Here is a 16,250-nt window from a genome sequence, read left to right on the forward strand (position 1 = left end):
GGAGGTGTATATGGCCCCACAGAGTATACTTTGTCTTCCAATGAGCAGAGAACCAAAGGGGACCCAATCAATTCCAGAAAATTATGAATTCCACGTTCCCATTTAAATATATCACCTACCACTGGCCCTGCCATCTTGTTTGGACTAATTTTCTGTTTATTGTCTTTATCCAGTCTCTCTCCCCTTCTTCAGATGCTCCTTTGTCCCTGCAGTTAATTTATATTTACTCATTTTCTCTCTTGTGATTTGCTGTGGATTCCACTGCAGTAGAAGAAAACTGACTTGGGTTGCGTCTATGCCTTTAGTGAAAACTCAGCAGGGGAGAGTCCTCTGACACAGTGGAGATAAACATGATCACTTGTATATGTCTACAGGCCAAAAAGCTGCTAAAATGCATTGGAGAAGTAAACAAAAATCTCTGGATTGATTGAGCAGCTGATGGTAAATCTGCACTATTATCACCTTTATTTGTCTTTTATGTGTCAAAGTGCATGTGTACACTAAAAGAGTCCCCCCTCCCCCCACACACACATACCTTGGGAGGATTTCCTTTGTCACTCATTCAACACAATGTTAAACATTGAAACTTAACCCTGCTCCTCAGCAGGAGGTTGGACTGGATGGCCCACGTGGTCTCTTCCAGTTCTAGGGTTTCATTTGTCCCTCATTCAAAGCAATTTTATTTTATTTATTGTGTCAGAAGCAAGTTGAGGGCACAGTAAATATATATTTAATTATAGACTTAAAAAACTTGGCATTATGCTAAATGTCCTTTGACCATACACTGGCCACTTGGAGTGCCTCTGGTGTTGCTGTGAGAAAGGTCCTCCATTGTGTATGCGGCAGGGCTCAGGTTGCATTGTAATAAGTGGTCTGTGGTTTGCTCTTCTTCACACTCGCATGTCGTGGACTCCTCTTTGTGGCCCCATTTCTTAAGGTTAGCCCTGCATCTTGTGGTGCCAGGGCGCAGCTTGTTCAGCGCCTTTTAGGTTGTCCAGTCTCCTGTGTGCCCAGGAGGGAGTTTTTAAATGTTGTTAAACATAGCAATGTTAAACGTTGAATCGTAACCACATGATATTCAGAATCCTTCTGATCTCAGATTCTCAATTTGTTTGAAAAAAATTATCTTGCCAAACTTGCAAACTTTGGTAACTATATGTAGTTGGGTCTTCCCCACCACCACCACCACCACCACCACCAGTCAAGCAGCAGAAAGCTCTTAATGATTCACAGTCCTCACTCACTCCTTTATCTTGTTTTTAGAGTCTAATTCTTTTGCAAAACATGTGATGTGGAGACTGGGTTGTGAGTTTGGTTTTGAGGAGCAATATCCAAGCAAGCCTTGATCAGGGTCACTTTTGGGATCAAAACTCCCATAATCCTCCAGTTACTATCAGCCATGCTGTCTGGGGGGATTCTGTGAGTTTTAATTCAAATAACTCACTCTAAATGATCAGTCAGCAGCCTTCTTTGATGACTGTCTCTCAGATATCCCCAGGTCGTTGCTCCAATGGACGCAGAGCCTGTGAACAGAGTGGAAAACAGACCATGGCATGGCTGGTGTGTGTGTGATTATTGTGCATTCTGCGAAAGTACTCAAAGTGCTGCCCTGACATTGTTCTTTCATAGACCTTTGGCAGCAGTACTGCCACCACCTGACATTTCCTTGGCTGAGGAAGGAAATTCTGAAACCAGCCAGTTTGTTTTGCTGTTTAGACGCACAATGTCTGTAATAAGCGACCCACAGAAATCTGTGTGCTACTCTTTGAATCCAGAGGTTGAACCCCCCACTCCTATTCCCAGTGGCAATTCTCAGAAGTCTTTCTTTTTTTTAATTGTTCTCTTGGTTTGCCACTTAGTTTAACCCAAGTGTGGAGAGCCCAGTGGCCCTGCAGATCCCGTTGGACTTCTTTGAGCCCTCGTCAGTAAAGAAATGATTGGGAATGATGACTGCTGCAGGTCAACAATTTTGGGGAGCTTTGAGTTACCCAGCCCTGATCACTCCCACAATATTCCCCTGAGCCAGTGTTCCTTCATAACTGTTGCTATTCGAGTCTCCTGCTGAGAAGCTCCAAAATTGCCAAGCATTTATTTCAAGCCAGAGAGTGTGAAAGTAGAGTTATCTTTAGCTACAAAAGATTTTCTGGTCCTAAAAACGTGGGTTTCCTGCTGCAAAATCTCAAGCTTTCTGATGTGTGGGAGAGTCATTTTTCTTCTTCTAAATACCAGGCATCACCTGCCATAACTTGGCTCAGTCATTATTTTCCATCTAGAGCATGGAAGAAGATCTATGAAGGAATGATACAAGATCCTGAATTGTAAAGGTATGTCACTGAATATTAAAGTGAAGCCTATATTTGCTTTTTCTATTTATAGTCGTGAAAACCAGATAGTTTGTGTGTGTGTGTGTCAGGAGGGACTTGAGAAACTGCAAGTCACTTCTGGTGTGAGAGATTTGGCTGTCTGCAAGGATGTTACTCAGGGGACACCCAAATGTGTTACCGTCCTGTACCATCCTGTCCCTGCATGAGAAGCTGGAGCTGACAGATGGGAGCTCACTCCAATCCCCAGATTTGAACCACTGACCTTTCAGTCAGCAGTACTACCAGCAAAAGTGTTTAATTAATTTGTTTATTTATTTGAAACATTTATATTCCACCCTTCTCACCCCGCAGGGGACTCAGGGCAGAGCACAATGTATATACGTTAAATATTCAAGGCTGGGACATAAAACCATAAATATACACAAATATTAAAATCACTTATATCCCCTTTAAAATCAGTTGCTTAGAAATCATCTCAGGACACTATTCTATTATTGCCTCATTGCACTGCCCCAAAGACTTTATTGTACCCCAGATAGTGAAGAAAGCTGATTGAAAATCAGCTCTTTTGAAATGTGGTGTTGCAGAAGAGTTCTGTGGATACCATGGGTTACGACAAAGACAAATCAGTGAGTCCTAGAGAAAATCATTCCTGAACTCTGCCTAGATGGTTAACTGAGACTGTTGTACTTTGGGCATAGCATGAGAAGACATGACTCACTAGAAAAGACAAAAATGCTTGGTAATGTAGAAGGCAATAGGAAAAGAGAAAAGATAGTTTCCCTTGACATTAAGTCTGGTTGTGTCTGACTCTGGGGGGTGGTGCTTATCTCCATTTCTAAGCTGAAGAGGCAGCGTTGTCCCTAGACACCTCCAAGGTCAAGTAGCCGGCATGACGGCATGGAACGCCGTTACCTTTCCGCTAAAGCAGTACCTATTGATCTACTCACATTTGCAAGTTTTCAAACTGCAAGGTTGGTAGAAATTGGGGCTAACAGTGGGAGCTTGCTCCACTCCCCAGATTCAAACTGCTGACCTTTTGGGCAGCAAGTTCAGCAGCTCAGTGGTTTAACCTGCTGCGCCACTGGGGGCTGCGAAAAGAGAAAAACCACATTACAAATAGTTAGACTCAATCAAGGAAGGCACAAGTCTGAGTCTGAAAGACATGATCAGGGCTGTTGATGATGGCATCACCTGGAGATTTCTAATTCATAGGGTCATCCTGGCATGATGGCAGGTCCTATTTCCCACCCGTTGCAGGAAGCAGAACCTCAAAAATACTGTGTATCATTTGAAAGAAGGAAATTCTATTTTGCTCTCCCAATCTACTATGATGCGATCTGGAACTTTATACTGTACAGAATATCACAGGAGGAGTTAGACAAGATAGGAACCTAAATAAACAGCTTGTTGGACTACAGATCCCATCCTACCAACCATAGGTACTGTAGATAACCCTCCTATCTGACATTACAGCAACTGTAGCACCTCACGTCTGCAGCAGTTTAGAATGGCAGGAGTTATAATCCATCATGTCTGAAGGGCTCCCAGTTGTGGATCATCCTATTAAAGCCATGGACTAAGTAAGGATGAAAACAATCCACTTGCTGTTGTATGAAATCAATGAGCCCTTGCTCCCTAAATATAGTGATTTCAGTCTGCCATCTTGTGGCATTTCTCAAACCTGCAGGAAAATTTCATTGTGATATTTGGAAATGTCAGGAAAGCAAGCGGAAAAACAACAAACAGCAACAAAACAAGTTAATAAACCTACAAGTCTCTCAAGGAATGAAGTCAAGATACTTCCAGTAGCTCCTGACCATTTGTCTAGCTTGTTGTCGAAGTTTGCGTCCTGAAAGACAGATGCACCTGTCAAGTCGGAAATTTAGCTACCGCTTATGCAGGGAAGCTAATTTAACTAATTTATGACGCCATAAAAATCTCCAGCAGCGTGCAAAAAAATGAAGATATACTTCATCAGTGTCACAAGTGGACGGTGAATTGACAGCTCCCCCAGTGGTTGGAATTCAAGCATACTCTCATAAAGCTGGAAAGTTAAATAGCCTCTGTGTGTCTGTCTATATATGTTGTGTGTTTATGGCATTAAATGTTCGCCATGTATATGTGCATTGTGATCTGCCATGAGTCCCCTGTGGGGTGAGAAGGGCGGAATATAAATACTGTAAATAAATAAATAAATAAAAACACAAAATCATTTAAATAGTATGGTTCATACTGTATTTTATATAGAGTTAATTAAATCAGTTTAATTTTTGCTTCTCATAGGCTCAGCATGGGGATTTGGTTAACCATTTAAAATTCATAAGTAAACCAGTTTTTTTTAAAACCTGAAAAATTTTGGCGGGTGGGTGGGTGTTGAACTCCTAAACCCCTCTCTCCTCCGGCTATAGCCCTGCCTACCACTATCTCCCTAAAGGGACTCGGATCAGCTCACAGAAGTACTCCAAGTGCCACAGGCGGACAAGAATACATAAGTATAAATACCATGACTTAAGTATAATACTGCATAAACATCTTGTTAATAAAAATTATACAAATTTGAAAATTATAAAATTCCTAAAATGCAGTGGGATCTGCCGACTGGCTATCTGTCATAACAATCAATCAAAGTGCAGTCCAGTACTATCACTGACTCATCACATTGGCCATGGATTACTCAGGATCAAAGGCCTGTCTGAAGAGCCATGGTTTTAGACTCACCCAGAACGCCTGAAGAGAGGGGGCTCATCTAATTTCCCTAGGGAGGTTATTCTAGAGCCAGGGAGCCACCACTGAGAAAAAATGAAAATTGCTTTTCTAGAATACTGCATTTGTACTATTCCCACTGCAAGAAATTGTCGCGGCCTTGAAACTGTCATGATGTTTACACTACCTGCCTTGTGTCTGGTTCCTGTCAAATAATGCCTTGTGCAATAAATCAAAACAGTTGTTTTCTTCAGTTCTGTTAGGTCTTCTTTTCAACCTGGGCAGATATGCCATCATCACCAGATTTGCCAGGGCCCTGCTTGGACGCAGTTCACACTGAACTGACGTGGTGCTGGTGTCGTGATGGCTTCCCTGGAAGTTAAAGATATGTATAAATCATGAGCCCTGGGCCTTCACTCCCCAATATTGGAGCAGATTTAGCAATGGGAGACTGGATTTCCATACTTGCTACTTTTCATACCTGTTGTTTCATACCTAGTTATGCTTAGGGAGTAGACTCATTGAAATAAATGGGATTTAGGCCAATTGTAAGTTGCTTATCCACTACAATAGGGATTCTGTCAACATGATCTGGCTTGGATCTTCAGTGGAACTATTTACATATATATGTAACTGCCCTACTTAAGATCAATTTCGTAACTATAGTGTAACATACATGCATACACACACACACAATATATTGCAGTAATGTGTGTTTGTGTTACAGTAATGATAGATAGATAGATAGATAGATAGATAGATAGATAGATAGACAGATAGATAGATCTCACATTACAGTTAGGAGACTGACCTTAAGCGGGACAGTGATAACACTGAATAGCAAAAAGGGCCCATGGGTTCAAGTTTATTGCAGAGAAATAGAACTGACCGCTTGGTGGTGCCAGATGCTATCATATGGTAATACTTTATATGTTCCCACTGTCATACTGCTTCCTTACCATTTGCAGTAATAGATATTTCTAACTTTCAGATGGGAATAGCAGAATGTCAGTTTCAGAACATTCTCTTGAAATGCATAACTGCAGTGATTTATGCAGTGATTTATACTTACAATCCTTTGGGAAATTTCAGGGCTGCTTGCAATATCACTTTAACTTTGGTAACATTTTTAGCATGCATGACTGCATGGAGCATACAGCACTCCATGCCGGCCACATGATCTTGGAGGTGTTTATAGACAACTCCGGCTCTTCGGCTTAGAAATGGAGATGAGAGTTGGACACAACTGGCCTTAATGTCAGGGGAAAACCTTTACCTTTACTTTATCTGCATCAAACTTGAATGAAATAATCCATGAGAAAGTAATGAATGCCAGCATCTATTACAGTATGTGAGTGCTGAAATTTCCAAAGCTCTTTCCCCCCAGCTACAGTTGCTTTGACACGGAATCTTTTCTTTTGAATTACCATTCCTTTTTCACTCACTTAAAAAAACAATTAACTTTATTGCAGTAGGTAGTTGGTTTCTATGGTGATCTTCCTGCGTTTGTTTCAAATTAACTTGTGCAGTCTTACTTTAGCCGTAATGCCGAATTGCAGCACCTGGCTAATGTAGGTAGGCAAATCGATACTTGAAGCTTTGTGTATTTAATTAAAAGCATCATGTATTTTTCATTACAAGTTCCTTGTTTCCAGATCCTCTCTAGTTTATCATGTTTTGATGATCATGGTTGGTTATTATTCTTCCTCATTTTAATATAGAGGAAGAGGTAGCCAATGCTTCCTTTCCTCTGGAGTTTTTAAAAACTGACAGAAAATTGAGCGAGGATAAAGATCTTCACAAGATTTAGTGTTTGAACTTCTGTGAACATTTTACTGTATTTGCTCAATGCCTGTACTTACAGAGGAATGGGGTGTAAACCAACCTGAAAAGCAATATGTTTAGAGGAAAGATGTAAATGTGTACCCTATATCCAAGAATATCAAGGTAGAAAATCCCATGTTATCTGAATGTGGACTCAGATAACTCAGTTCAAAGCACATATTGTGGAATTTTCTGCCTTTATATTCTTGGATATAGGGCTGTGTGGAAGGGCCCTGTGAGAGCTGTTCAGCAGTGGAACTCTCTGCCTCAGAGTGTGGTGGAGGCTCCTTTTTTGGAGGCTTTTAAACAGAGGTTAGATGGCCATCTGTCAGGGGTGCTTTGAATGTGATTTTCCTGTTTCTTGGTAGGGGGTTGGACTGAATGGCCCACGAGGTCTCTTCCAACTCTGTGATTTGGTGATATTATACAGGGTAAGCCAAAAGTCACAAAGGGATTTCAATATTTAATTATTCTTTTCTTTTTTGTATCAGTTATACAACATACATAATAAAATATGCAATATTTTATTAAGCAATGGTGGAACATGGAAGTGCACCAATGGAAAGAAAGAGTCAAAAGTATCCCCACAGTTAAGTCCAAAAGACTGTGGGTTGCTTCTGATGTGAGAGAATCAGCCGTCTGTATTACCAACTTGCAGGGAGGCTTCTCTCATGTCCCCTGACATGCGAGTGTGGAGAAGAGAAAATTATCTGTTATCAAGCAGGAGAGGCTGCAGCGGGAAGTGTCCAACTATGTCCCTCTACCCAAAGCATGCATGGGCAAACTTTGACCCTTCAGTCCATGTTTTGGACTTCGACTCCCACAATTCCTAAAAGCCGGTAGGGTTATTAAAAGTCCAAAACACCTGGAGGGCCGAAGTTTGCTCATGCCTGCTCTAGCTGAATGCACAAGCACAATATCATCCTCAAAGGATGCTTCCATTCTTCTGCATCTACAGGGATGTAGTTGAACACTTCTCCAGTTACCCTACCCCCTCCTCACACTAAATTACCATCAGGCCCGTAGCCAGGATTTCGTTTCGGGGGGGGCTAAAAAAATTTTCAGGGGGGGTTTCGGGGGGGGGCTGAGTTTTGGGGGGGGCTGAGTCTGAGTGAAAGAGGGTCTAGCCTAGCAAACCTCTTGTATCATTACCCCAATACCCCCATGCATATGGGATATATTGAGTATGGTGATCAGATCATGATATGAATAAACATAACAGTTTAAATAATGCACCAGTAAGGCCTTTTCGCGAACCACCATGAGAATTTCGGGGGGGGCTGAAGCCCCCCGAGCCCCCCCCCCTGGCTACATGCCTGATTACCATGCAGGTATTTTGCCAAAGCAACAGGTCTTTTTGGATTCAAAGAAATTGTAAACAATTTTATTTTTAAAGCAGGCGAAAGCATTAAAAAAGAGAAATACAAACCTGCCAAGTTTACTTCTCCAGTCAGTTGTTGGGAACCCCAGAAACGACAATGATATATCCCAATTTTGGCCACCTTTCCCAGGATCCTTCTACACTGTCATATAATCCAGAATATCAAGGCAGATATTCCACATTATCTGCTTTAAACTGAATTATCTGAGTCTACACTGCCAGATAATCCAGTTCAAAGCAGATAATCTGGATTTTATATAGCTGTTTAGAAGGAGCCCCAGTCTCTGCCTGCAGTGGGTTATGTGAGTCCTCACTACAATATATTCCAGTTCAAAGCAGATATAGTGGAATTTTCTGCCTTGATATTCTGGGATTTAGGGCTGTGTGGAAGTGCCCCAAGTTTGCATGCACAAACATTGGTCCCATCCCTCTCTATGCAAATAAATAAGCATTTTGACTTTAAGAGACTCTTTTCCTTTGATCTGAGTTGCATGCTGTCCACATGGCTTGTTTACAAGCATGTTTGCATACTCGCACACCTGGAAAAGAGAGACTGCTTGCAAATCAGAAAAAAATTAAATGTATGCATTGGGCGTTTGGAGACATGTCTCCCTTTTTTCCTCCTATAGGTCCTTCTATTTTTGAGAATTTTATTATAATTAATATTTCTAGAACACTGCAGTTGTATGGAAGAAACCGACGAGGTTTTGAAACAGCCATAATTGTTCAGACTATGATTTGTGACTGATTCATACCAAATAATTCCTTGTACAATCAATTCAAAGGCTGTGTTGTTGAAGGCTTTCATGGCCGGAATCACTGGGTTGCTGTGTTTTCCAGACTGTATGGCCGTGTTCCAGAAGCATTCTCTCCTGACGTTTCACCCGCATCTATGTCAGGCATCTTCAGAGGCATCCTCAACTTCACTTGCCTAGTTTCCAAATGATTTCGCAACCTCTGAGGATGCCTGCCATAGATGTGGGCAAAATGTCAGGAGAGAATGCTTCTGAAACATGGCCATACAGCCTGGAAAACTCACACAACCCAGTCCAAAGGCTGTTAATCCAAGCAGATACACCAGCCACCATCCATTTTGCCAGGGCCCTGCTTGGAAGCAGCTCACACCGAACCAACATAGTTATGATGACTTCCATGGAAGTTAAAGATAGGTATAAGTCAAGAACCCTGGCCCTTTACGCCCCAATATTGAGGCAGATTTAGCAATGAGAGACTGGATTTCTATACCGATTTTTTATAACTGTTGTATCATAGTTGTGAAAAATATAGCACCTCTCTACAAGAGAACTTTTATATAATTCTGTTTAAAAGGAATACATATATATTCTGCTGTTAGATGGGTAACATCTTAATTAGGGCAGCAAAAACACTCAATTGGGAAAAGGCTCTATGTGTTCAATTAAAGTTAAATGCAGAGAAATAGAATTGACCACTTGGTGGTGCAAGATGCTTTCATATTAAGCTTACAGTACTTTATATGCTCCCACTGTCATACTGCTCTCTTATAATTTGCACGTAATGCACATTTCTATCTTAATAGCAGAATATCAGTTTCAGAACATTCTCCTGAAATGCCTAACGTTATTATTTTAAAGTGGAGATATTAGAAGCAGCGATTTATGCTTAAAATCCTTTGGGGAATACGTTATTTCAGGACTGTGTACAATATTGGTCACATTTTTAGCATGCATACATCCAACTAGAATAAAATAATCCATGATAGAGCAATGAATGCCAATATCTATTATAGTATGTGAGAACTGACATTTCCAAAGCTCTTTCCCCCTCAACTGTAACTCCTGTGATACTGACCCTTTTCTTTAGAAACAGATCTCTAGAGTAAGCAATCACATTTGAAGTTTTTTTTTCTTTATCATGTCAGGAGTGATTTGAGAAACTGCAAGTCGCTTCTGGTGTAAGAGAATTGGCCGTTTGCAAGGACGTTGCCCAGGGGATGCCCGGATGTTATATCATCCTTGTGGGAGGCTTCTCTCATGTTCCCGCATGGAGCTGGAGCTGATAGAGAGAGCTCATCTGCGCTCTCCTCAGATTTGAATCTGTGACCTGTCGGTCTTCAGTTCTGCCAGCATAGGGGTTTAACCCACTGTGCAACAGGGGCCTCCACATTTGAAGTGTCAAGTTAGCTCTAAGTGCGTATTACACTTTGTCATGTAAGTGAGGGAAGGTGTGTGGCATTACTAAATTGGGATTTGGTGGATCAGGTCAAGACCAGGATATCTGAAGTTGTTTGTCTCCATATGTGCTAGCCAGCAGTATAAACGCATCTGTACACCAGGTACCTTATAGACACATTCATTGATCTATCTATAATGTTGTGCACTCCCACAATGATTGCATTCTCTGCTGCTGCTGAAAGTACCAGTAGATAAGAACATGATTGTGTCACATTGATATTAGCCATTGCTTGGCGTCACAGGTTCATTGCATAGAAGAGACTGTTGATTTGTATGCCAGATGTGCATGTAGGGGTAGATTTGTACCTGCTAGACCAGCCTTACCATTCCAGTACTTTCGAGACATTGTGAAATTCAACTTATGTTGGTTTTAGTCAGCATGGACTAGTCTGCAATGGGGGTTGTAGTCCAAGCAGTTTTGTCCATTCCAGTTAGGAAAGGCAGTGGCGAATTGTCTTGTGAATAATTAGCATAGAATAGGAGAAAAAGGAGAAACCAGTCAAAATCTATTTTCACTGTCTTTGCAAATCCTGGTTCCAGTCTCGCAGAATAAAATATCTCCCAATATACCTCTGAATGACATTCACAATAGACCCTACTCTTCTCGCACTTTAACATGACTGCATTTTTATGTTACTATATAAATATTTTAAGATCTGGTTCTTCAAATTACCATATATTCTGGCATATAAGACTACTTTTTAACCCAAGAAAATCTTCTCAAAAGTCAGGGGCCGCCTATACGTGGGAGTCGTCTTATAGAGTGGGTGCTGAAACTTCCAATCTGGATTGGAGAATCTGTTTGCTGCATATTGTGGGGGGAGCTCAAAAATGGCAGTGGCCATGTCACTGTCATATGCAGCTAGTGTATTAAAGCATTAAGGGTGACGCTGTACAAGTATGGTAGAAGAAAATCCATTCATCAGGATTCGTGGACTTAATGTGGTCCCGATGGTGAGGTGAAGGGGCACCTCACTGGGAAGGTGGAAGTGAAGGGCAGAGCAAGCTGCAGGTGCCCGGGGCATGGAAAAAAGAGAGAGGTCAACCCTCCTGTTTAAAGAGCTCCATTGGCTGCCATTCATTTTCCGGTCCCAATTCAAGGTGCAAGTGCTTACCTACAAAGCCCTAAACGGTTTGAGACCCACCTACCTGCGTGACCGCATCTCCGTATATGAACCCACATGATCCCTCCGATCATCTGGAGAGGCCCTGCTCACGATTCCACCTGCATTGCAAGCGCGTTTGGTGGGGACGAGAGACAGGGCCTTCTCTGTGGTAGCCCCCCGACACTGGAACTCTCTCCCCAAGGACATCAGACAAGCCCCAACATTTGCAGTCTTTAGGAAGAGCTTGAAGACCTGGCTGTTCCAGTGTGCCTTTCCAGAATAGGAAACTCCTAGCATCATGTCCCAAATGCACTTTATTAGAGATTTAAGATTGTCTGCACACCGCACCTACCTCTAAAAACCTTACACTCCACCTGTCATGTCCAGCACTTTTTAATTTTATTCATTACATTTGGCCCAGCCTAGTTTTAAATGCGTCATGGTGTTATTGTTTTTTATGTTTATTGTTATTGCTTTAATGTTTATTGTTTTGCTTTATGAGTTTTATTGTTGTATTTGTTATGCTGTTGTTTTATTGTGGGCCTTGGCCTTGGCCTTTGTAAGCCGCACCGAGTCCTTCGGGAGATGTTAGCGGGGTATAAATAAAGTTAATAAATAATAATAATAAAAGAAATAGAGTAGCTCTGGGCCCAGAAAAACATACCTCCTTTACCTGTCCGGCCTGCCCTTGTATCCTATTACCGTACCTCCTCCTCTCTCAGATCTCACTCCTGAAGACTGCAGCGAAGTGGTGCAGGTGCGCACGTGCGAGATCTGAGAGGCAGAGAAGGTACAGTAATAGGAAAATTACCATATTGAAATCAAATCTGATGCTTTAAAATTTTTTATTTGGTGTGTGTTGGAAGAGGGGTAGTCTTATACGGCGAGTATATCCCAAACTCTATATTTTTAAACTGGAAAAGTTGGGTGTCGTCTTATACGCCCAGTTGTCTTACATGCCGGAATATACGAGTAAATTAAGTTCCATAAATTAATTTAAAATAAATTAAGTTCCATCTTGTATCCTGTGACATCAGAGCTCCTCCCCTAGCAACAATATAATATTAGATATTACTAATATTTTGAATGATATATTAGTACTATGCTAATAATGTAGTATGTTGTACGTAAATATGACTTGTAAGCCGCTCTGAGTCCCCTTCGGGGTGAGAAAGACGGCATATAAATGTTTTAAATACATAAATAAATAAATTTACTTAATTTTTTTCTGGACCCTCCTACCAACAGAAAAGTAGTAGTGGTGATATATACTACCAATGCAATAGGATGCACATACATGTAAACCCAAACACTCACAATCAGACTGGGGCACTTGAGGGCTTTCTTTTTTTCCTTCAAAAGATTAATAGTGAAGAAAATGAGCCCATGGAGAAGGAATATCATCACTGTTAAATCTCTTGTTCGTTTTTCATTCAGCTTAGGAATGGATCCAGCAAATTTTCTTTCACTGAGCACATAAAAGTATGTGTTGGTTTACTGGGTAGTAAAAATACTTGTTCTGGCTTTCATGGCCAGAATCACTGGGTTGGTGTGAGTTTTCCAGACTGTATGGAACATGGTCATACAGCCTGAAAAACTCACAGCAACCCAAAAATACCTAAACTGGCAGAAACTGTGTTAACAGCATTATGTAAAAATATGTACGTATAATGTCTGCAGATTAGGTGGAAGGAAATTTGACATATCCAATATCACATTTTGGAGAGCTTTTAAAAGGTAAAATCAGGAATGCCTGGGATAATTTTATATCTGGTTTGTAATCAAATATATGTATATGTACAATCAAATAATACGATTTTTGCCTTTCATTTGTGTCAGCCATTGGCTTACAAGTATTTCTATATGTTTCACTCTGACACTATACACATGTCACTGCTGTCCTTCCCATTCAATTTCAATCTGAAACACAACAAGGCTTCATATTACGTTGGAGAAAAAAATTCCCATATACATACAGCTATAAAATCCATCCCCACTAGTATACCAGTTAAAATGGTTTTAATTTAAAACCCCGCAAAAAAAACCCCAATGGTTTCAGTGATAAAGTGCAATATTGGTGAGTACGCCTTTAATTTATTAATAGTATACTTTATTTATATCCTGCTTTCTCCCAGGAATGGCACACAAAGCACCTAAAAATAATGTACAATGTAGAACTGTTCTTCTTCATGAGATCCACATCTAGTTGTTTTGCTGGCTTTACAGCTATAGAGGTTTTTTGCTCCTGTCTCCATCATTCCAGTACTGTTCAGTCTGCATTTCGGTGAGGCGCGAGATGGTCCGCTGAAATGCAAAAATCTCTTCTTCTCCCGTGAACATAGAAAGGGCGCTCGCTGAATCCTACAGAGAGGTGAAGACAAAGAACACAAAGATGTAAGAAGTGTGAAAAAAACATTTCGATAGAAAACCATCGATAGAAAAACCTTGTGGCTCAGAAATATTTCATGTTGTCATGTCAGAGTATAGTTCTGGATTACTAGCCCTTTTACTTTCAAGCTAACATACAGCAAGCCAGTGTGGTGTCTTGGTGTGAGTGGTGTTCTAGCACACAAGGAGATGTGGGTTTAATCCCTGCTTGGCCACACAAACCAACTGGGTGGCTTCAGACAAGTCACAGTCTCTCAACCTCAGGGCAACACATTCTGTAGTTTAGCCCTACAACATGAACTGTTTTGTTAATAATAAACTACTAATAATAAAATTTATTTATATCCTGCCACAAGGCACACTAAGGGCAGTATATAACATAAAATGATACATGAATATAAAACAATATCACATAAAAATTATTTTAAAAAAACAACCACTATTAACACATAAAATAACACAATTTTAAAATGCAGACCATCTGTAGTTAAAATCAGCTGCCATCAATTCACAACTAAAGTGCCAGAGCATCAAGCTTATATGGACCCATTTCAGCCTACTCATTGTTTATTTGTTTAGTTGCTTCTGAGTCTTCATGACCTCATGGACTAGCCCACGCCAGAGCTCCTTGTCGGCCATGGCCACCCCCAGTTTTTTCAAAGTCAACCCAGTCACTTCAAGGATACCATCCATGCCATCTTGCCCTTGGTCTGCCCTTCTTCCTTTTTCCTTCCATTTTCCCCAGCATCATTGTCTTCTCCAAGCTTTCTTGTCTTCTCATTATGTGGCCAAAGTACTTCACCTTTGCCTCTAATATCCTTCCCTCCAGTGAGCAGTCGGGCTTTATTTCCTGGATTATGAACTGGTTTGATCTTCTTGTGGTCCAAGGCGCTCTCAGGATTTATCTCCAACACCACAGTTCAAAAGTGTCTCTTCCTTCGCTCAGCCTTCGCTATGGTCCAGATCTCGCATCCATAAGTTGCTACGAGGAATAGCATTGCTTTAACTATGTGGACCTTTGTTGCCAGTGTGATGTCTCTACTCTTCACAATTTTATCGAGATTGGTCATTGCTTCTGATTTTCTGACTGAAACCTGCTTCTGCAGTAATCTTCGTGCCAACTCGAGGGGCTCCTTAAGATATTCCAGATTTATGATGGCAAATAACACCTCAATAAATATAGTAGTATTTGTAATATCTTGTGTTTATTATCTTCCTGAAGACCAAGAACATGCTTCTGGTTCCATCAGCTTCTGGCCCAGGTTCTTTGCAGGACACAGTTCTTACATCTCATTTCTTAGGCACCCATACATCTCTGACAAAATGGAATAAAGATAGCAGCCCCCCTTTGCCATTTGCACAATGGATTACAGATCCGCACTAAATTTTCCAGGTCATATTGTGAGCCTTTGTATTATATTTTGATGTGTACACGTGTGTGCAATATTTGATGTAAACATATTACTAGTCCCTCCTACACAAAAATGGTTCCAATGTTGTAATTAAGTATTTATTCCAAGAATAGATTAGGACATTTTTCTGTGAAATCCAACATTTAAAAGAGCAATGCATAAGTTGAATGTACATATCCTCCACCCCAGATAGATGATTATTGCTTTGGAAGATGCCAAGAGTAAGTTTCTGTACATTAAGGTGTTGTTGTTCATTCTTTCAGTCGTCTCTGACTCTTCGTGACCTCATGGACCAGCCCATGCCAGAGCTCCCTGTCGGCCGTCACCACCCCCAGTTCCTTCAAGGTCAATTCAGTCACTTCAAGGATGCCATTACATTACATTAAGGTATCCAAGTATAAATGTGTTTAAGCCACTGCAACGTCATCACATAGATGCCGTTTCAGAAAAACACAGTTGTGCCACAACAATAACTGCATACTATTTAGGAAATGTTTCTAAAGTCATGTCCAAGTACTGCTGATGTAAGGTCTGCACAACACAGATGGCTTTGGGGGGGGGGGGGTCAAAAAGGCCATTAAGAGAATGTCATATTTAGCTCAACTTCCCACAGCATCATTATTTGAGGGTGGGAATACCTGTCTTTCACAGCACAATAATCACCACTGCATAATACTCCCAAAATCGGTGTTTTTCCTCTCCTCACGTAATTGTCACAGCCATGATTAATTGCGTCAATGTACTGCTGGCAGACAACCTGCATACAGTGTAGCCAGTGCAGGAAGACAGCTTCGCCTGCTCTATGCAGTCAAGCCAGCATGGGAAAGATTCCAGGTTTCCCCGATCGCATGACTTTCCTGTGCTAGTCTGACTATACAGCAGGTGATGCTGCTCTT

The 16,250-nt window shown here is 41.1% G+C and overlaps 1 protein-coding gene across 1 annotated transcript in view; it reads right to left on the reverse strand.

Moving 5' to 3' along the window:
• Window positions 1-13,642: 13,642 nt before the first annotated feature.
• Window positions 13,643-16,250, reverse strand: part of AFG1L (AFG1 like ATPase) — a 70,003-nt gene continuing 67,395 nt past the window's right edge. Inside the window, exon 13 of the mRNA XM_060753143.2 lies at window positions 13,643-13,915. Within this exon, the coding sequence (XP_060609126.2) occupies window positions 13,781-13,915 (135 nt within the window). The 3' untranslated portion in view covers window positions 13,643-13,780. The remainder of the gene's footprint in view (window positions 13,916-16,250) is intronic.

Source organism: Anolis sagrei, chromosome 1 (assembly GCF_037176765.1).
Source record: "Anolis sagrei isolate rAnoSag1 chromosome 1, rAnoSag1.mat, whole genome shotgun sequence".
Taxonomy (NCBI): domain Eukaryota; kingdom Metazoa; phylum Chordata; class Lepidosauria; order Squamata; family Dactyloidae; genus Anolis; species Anolis sagrei.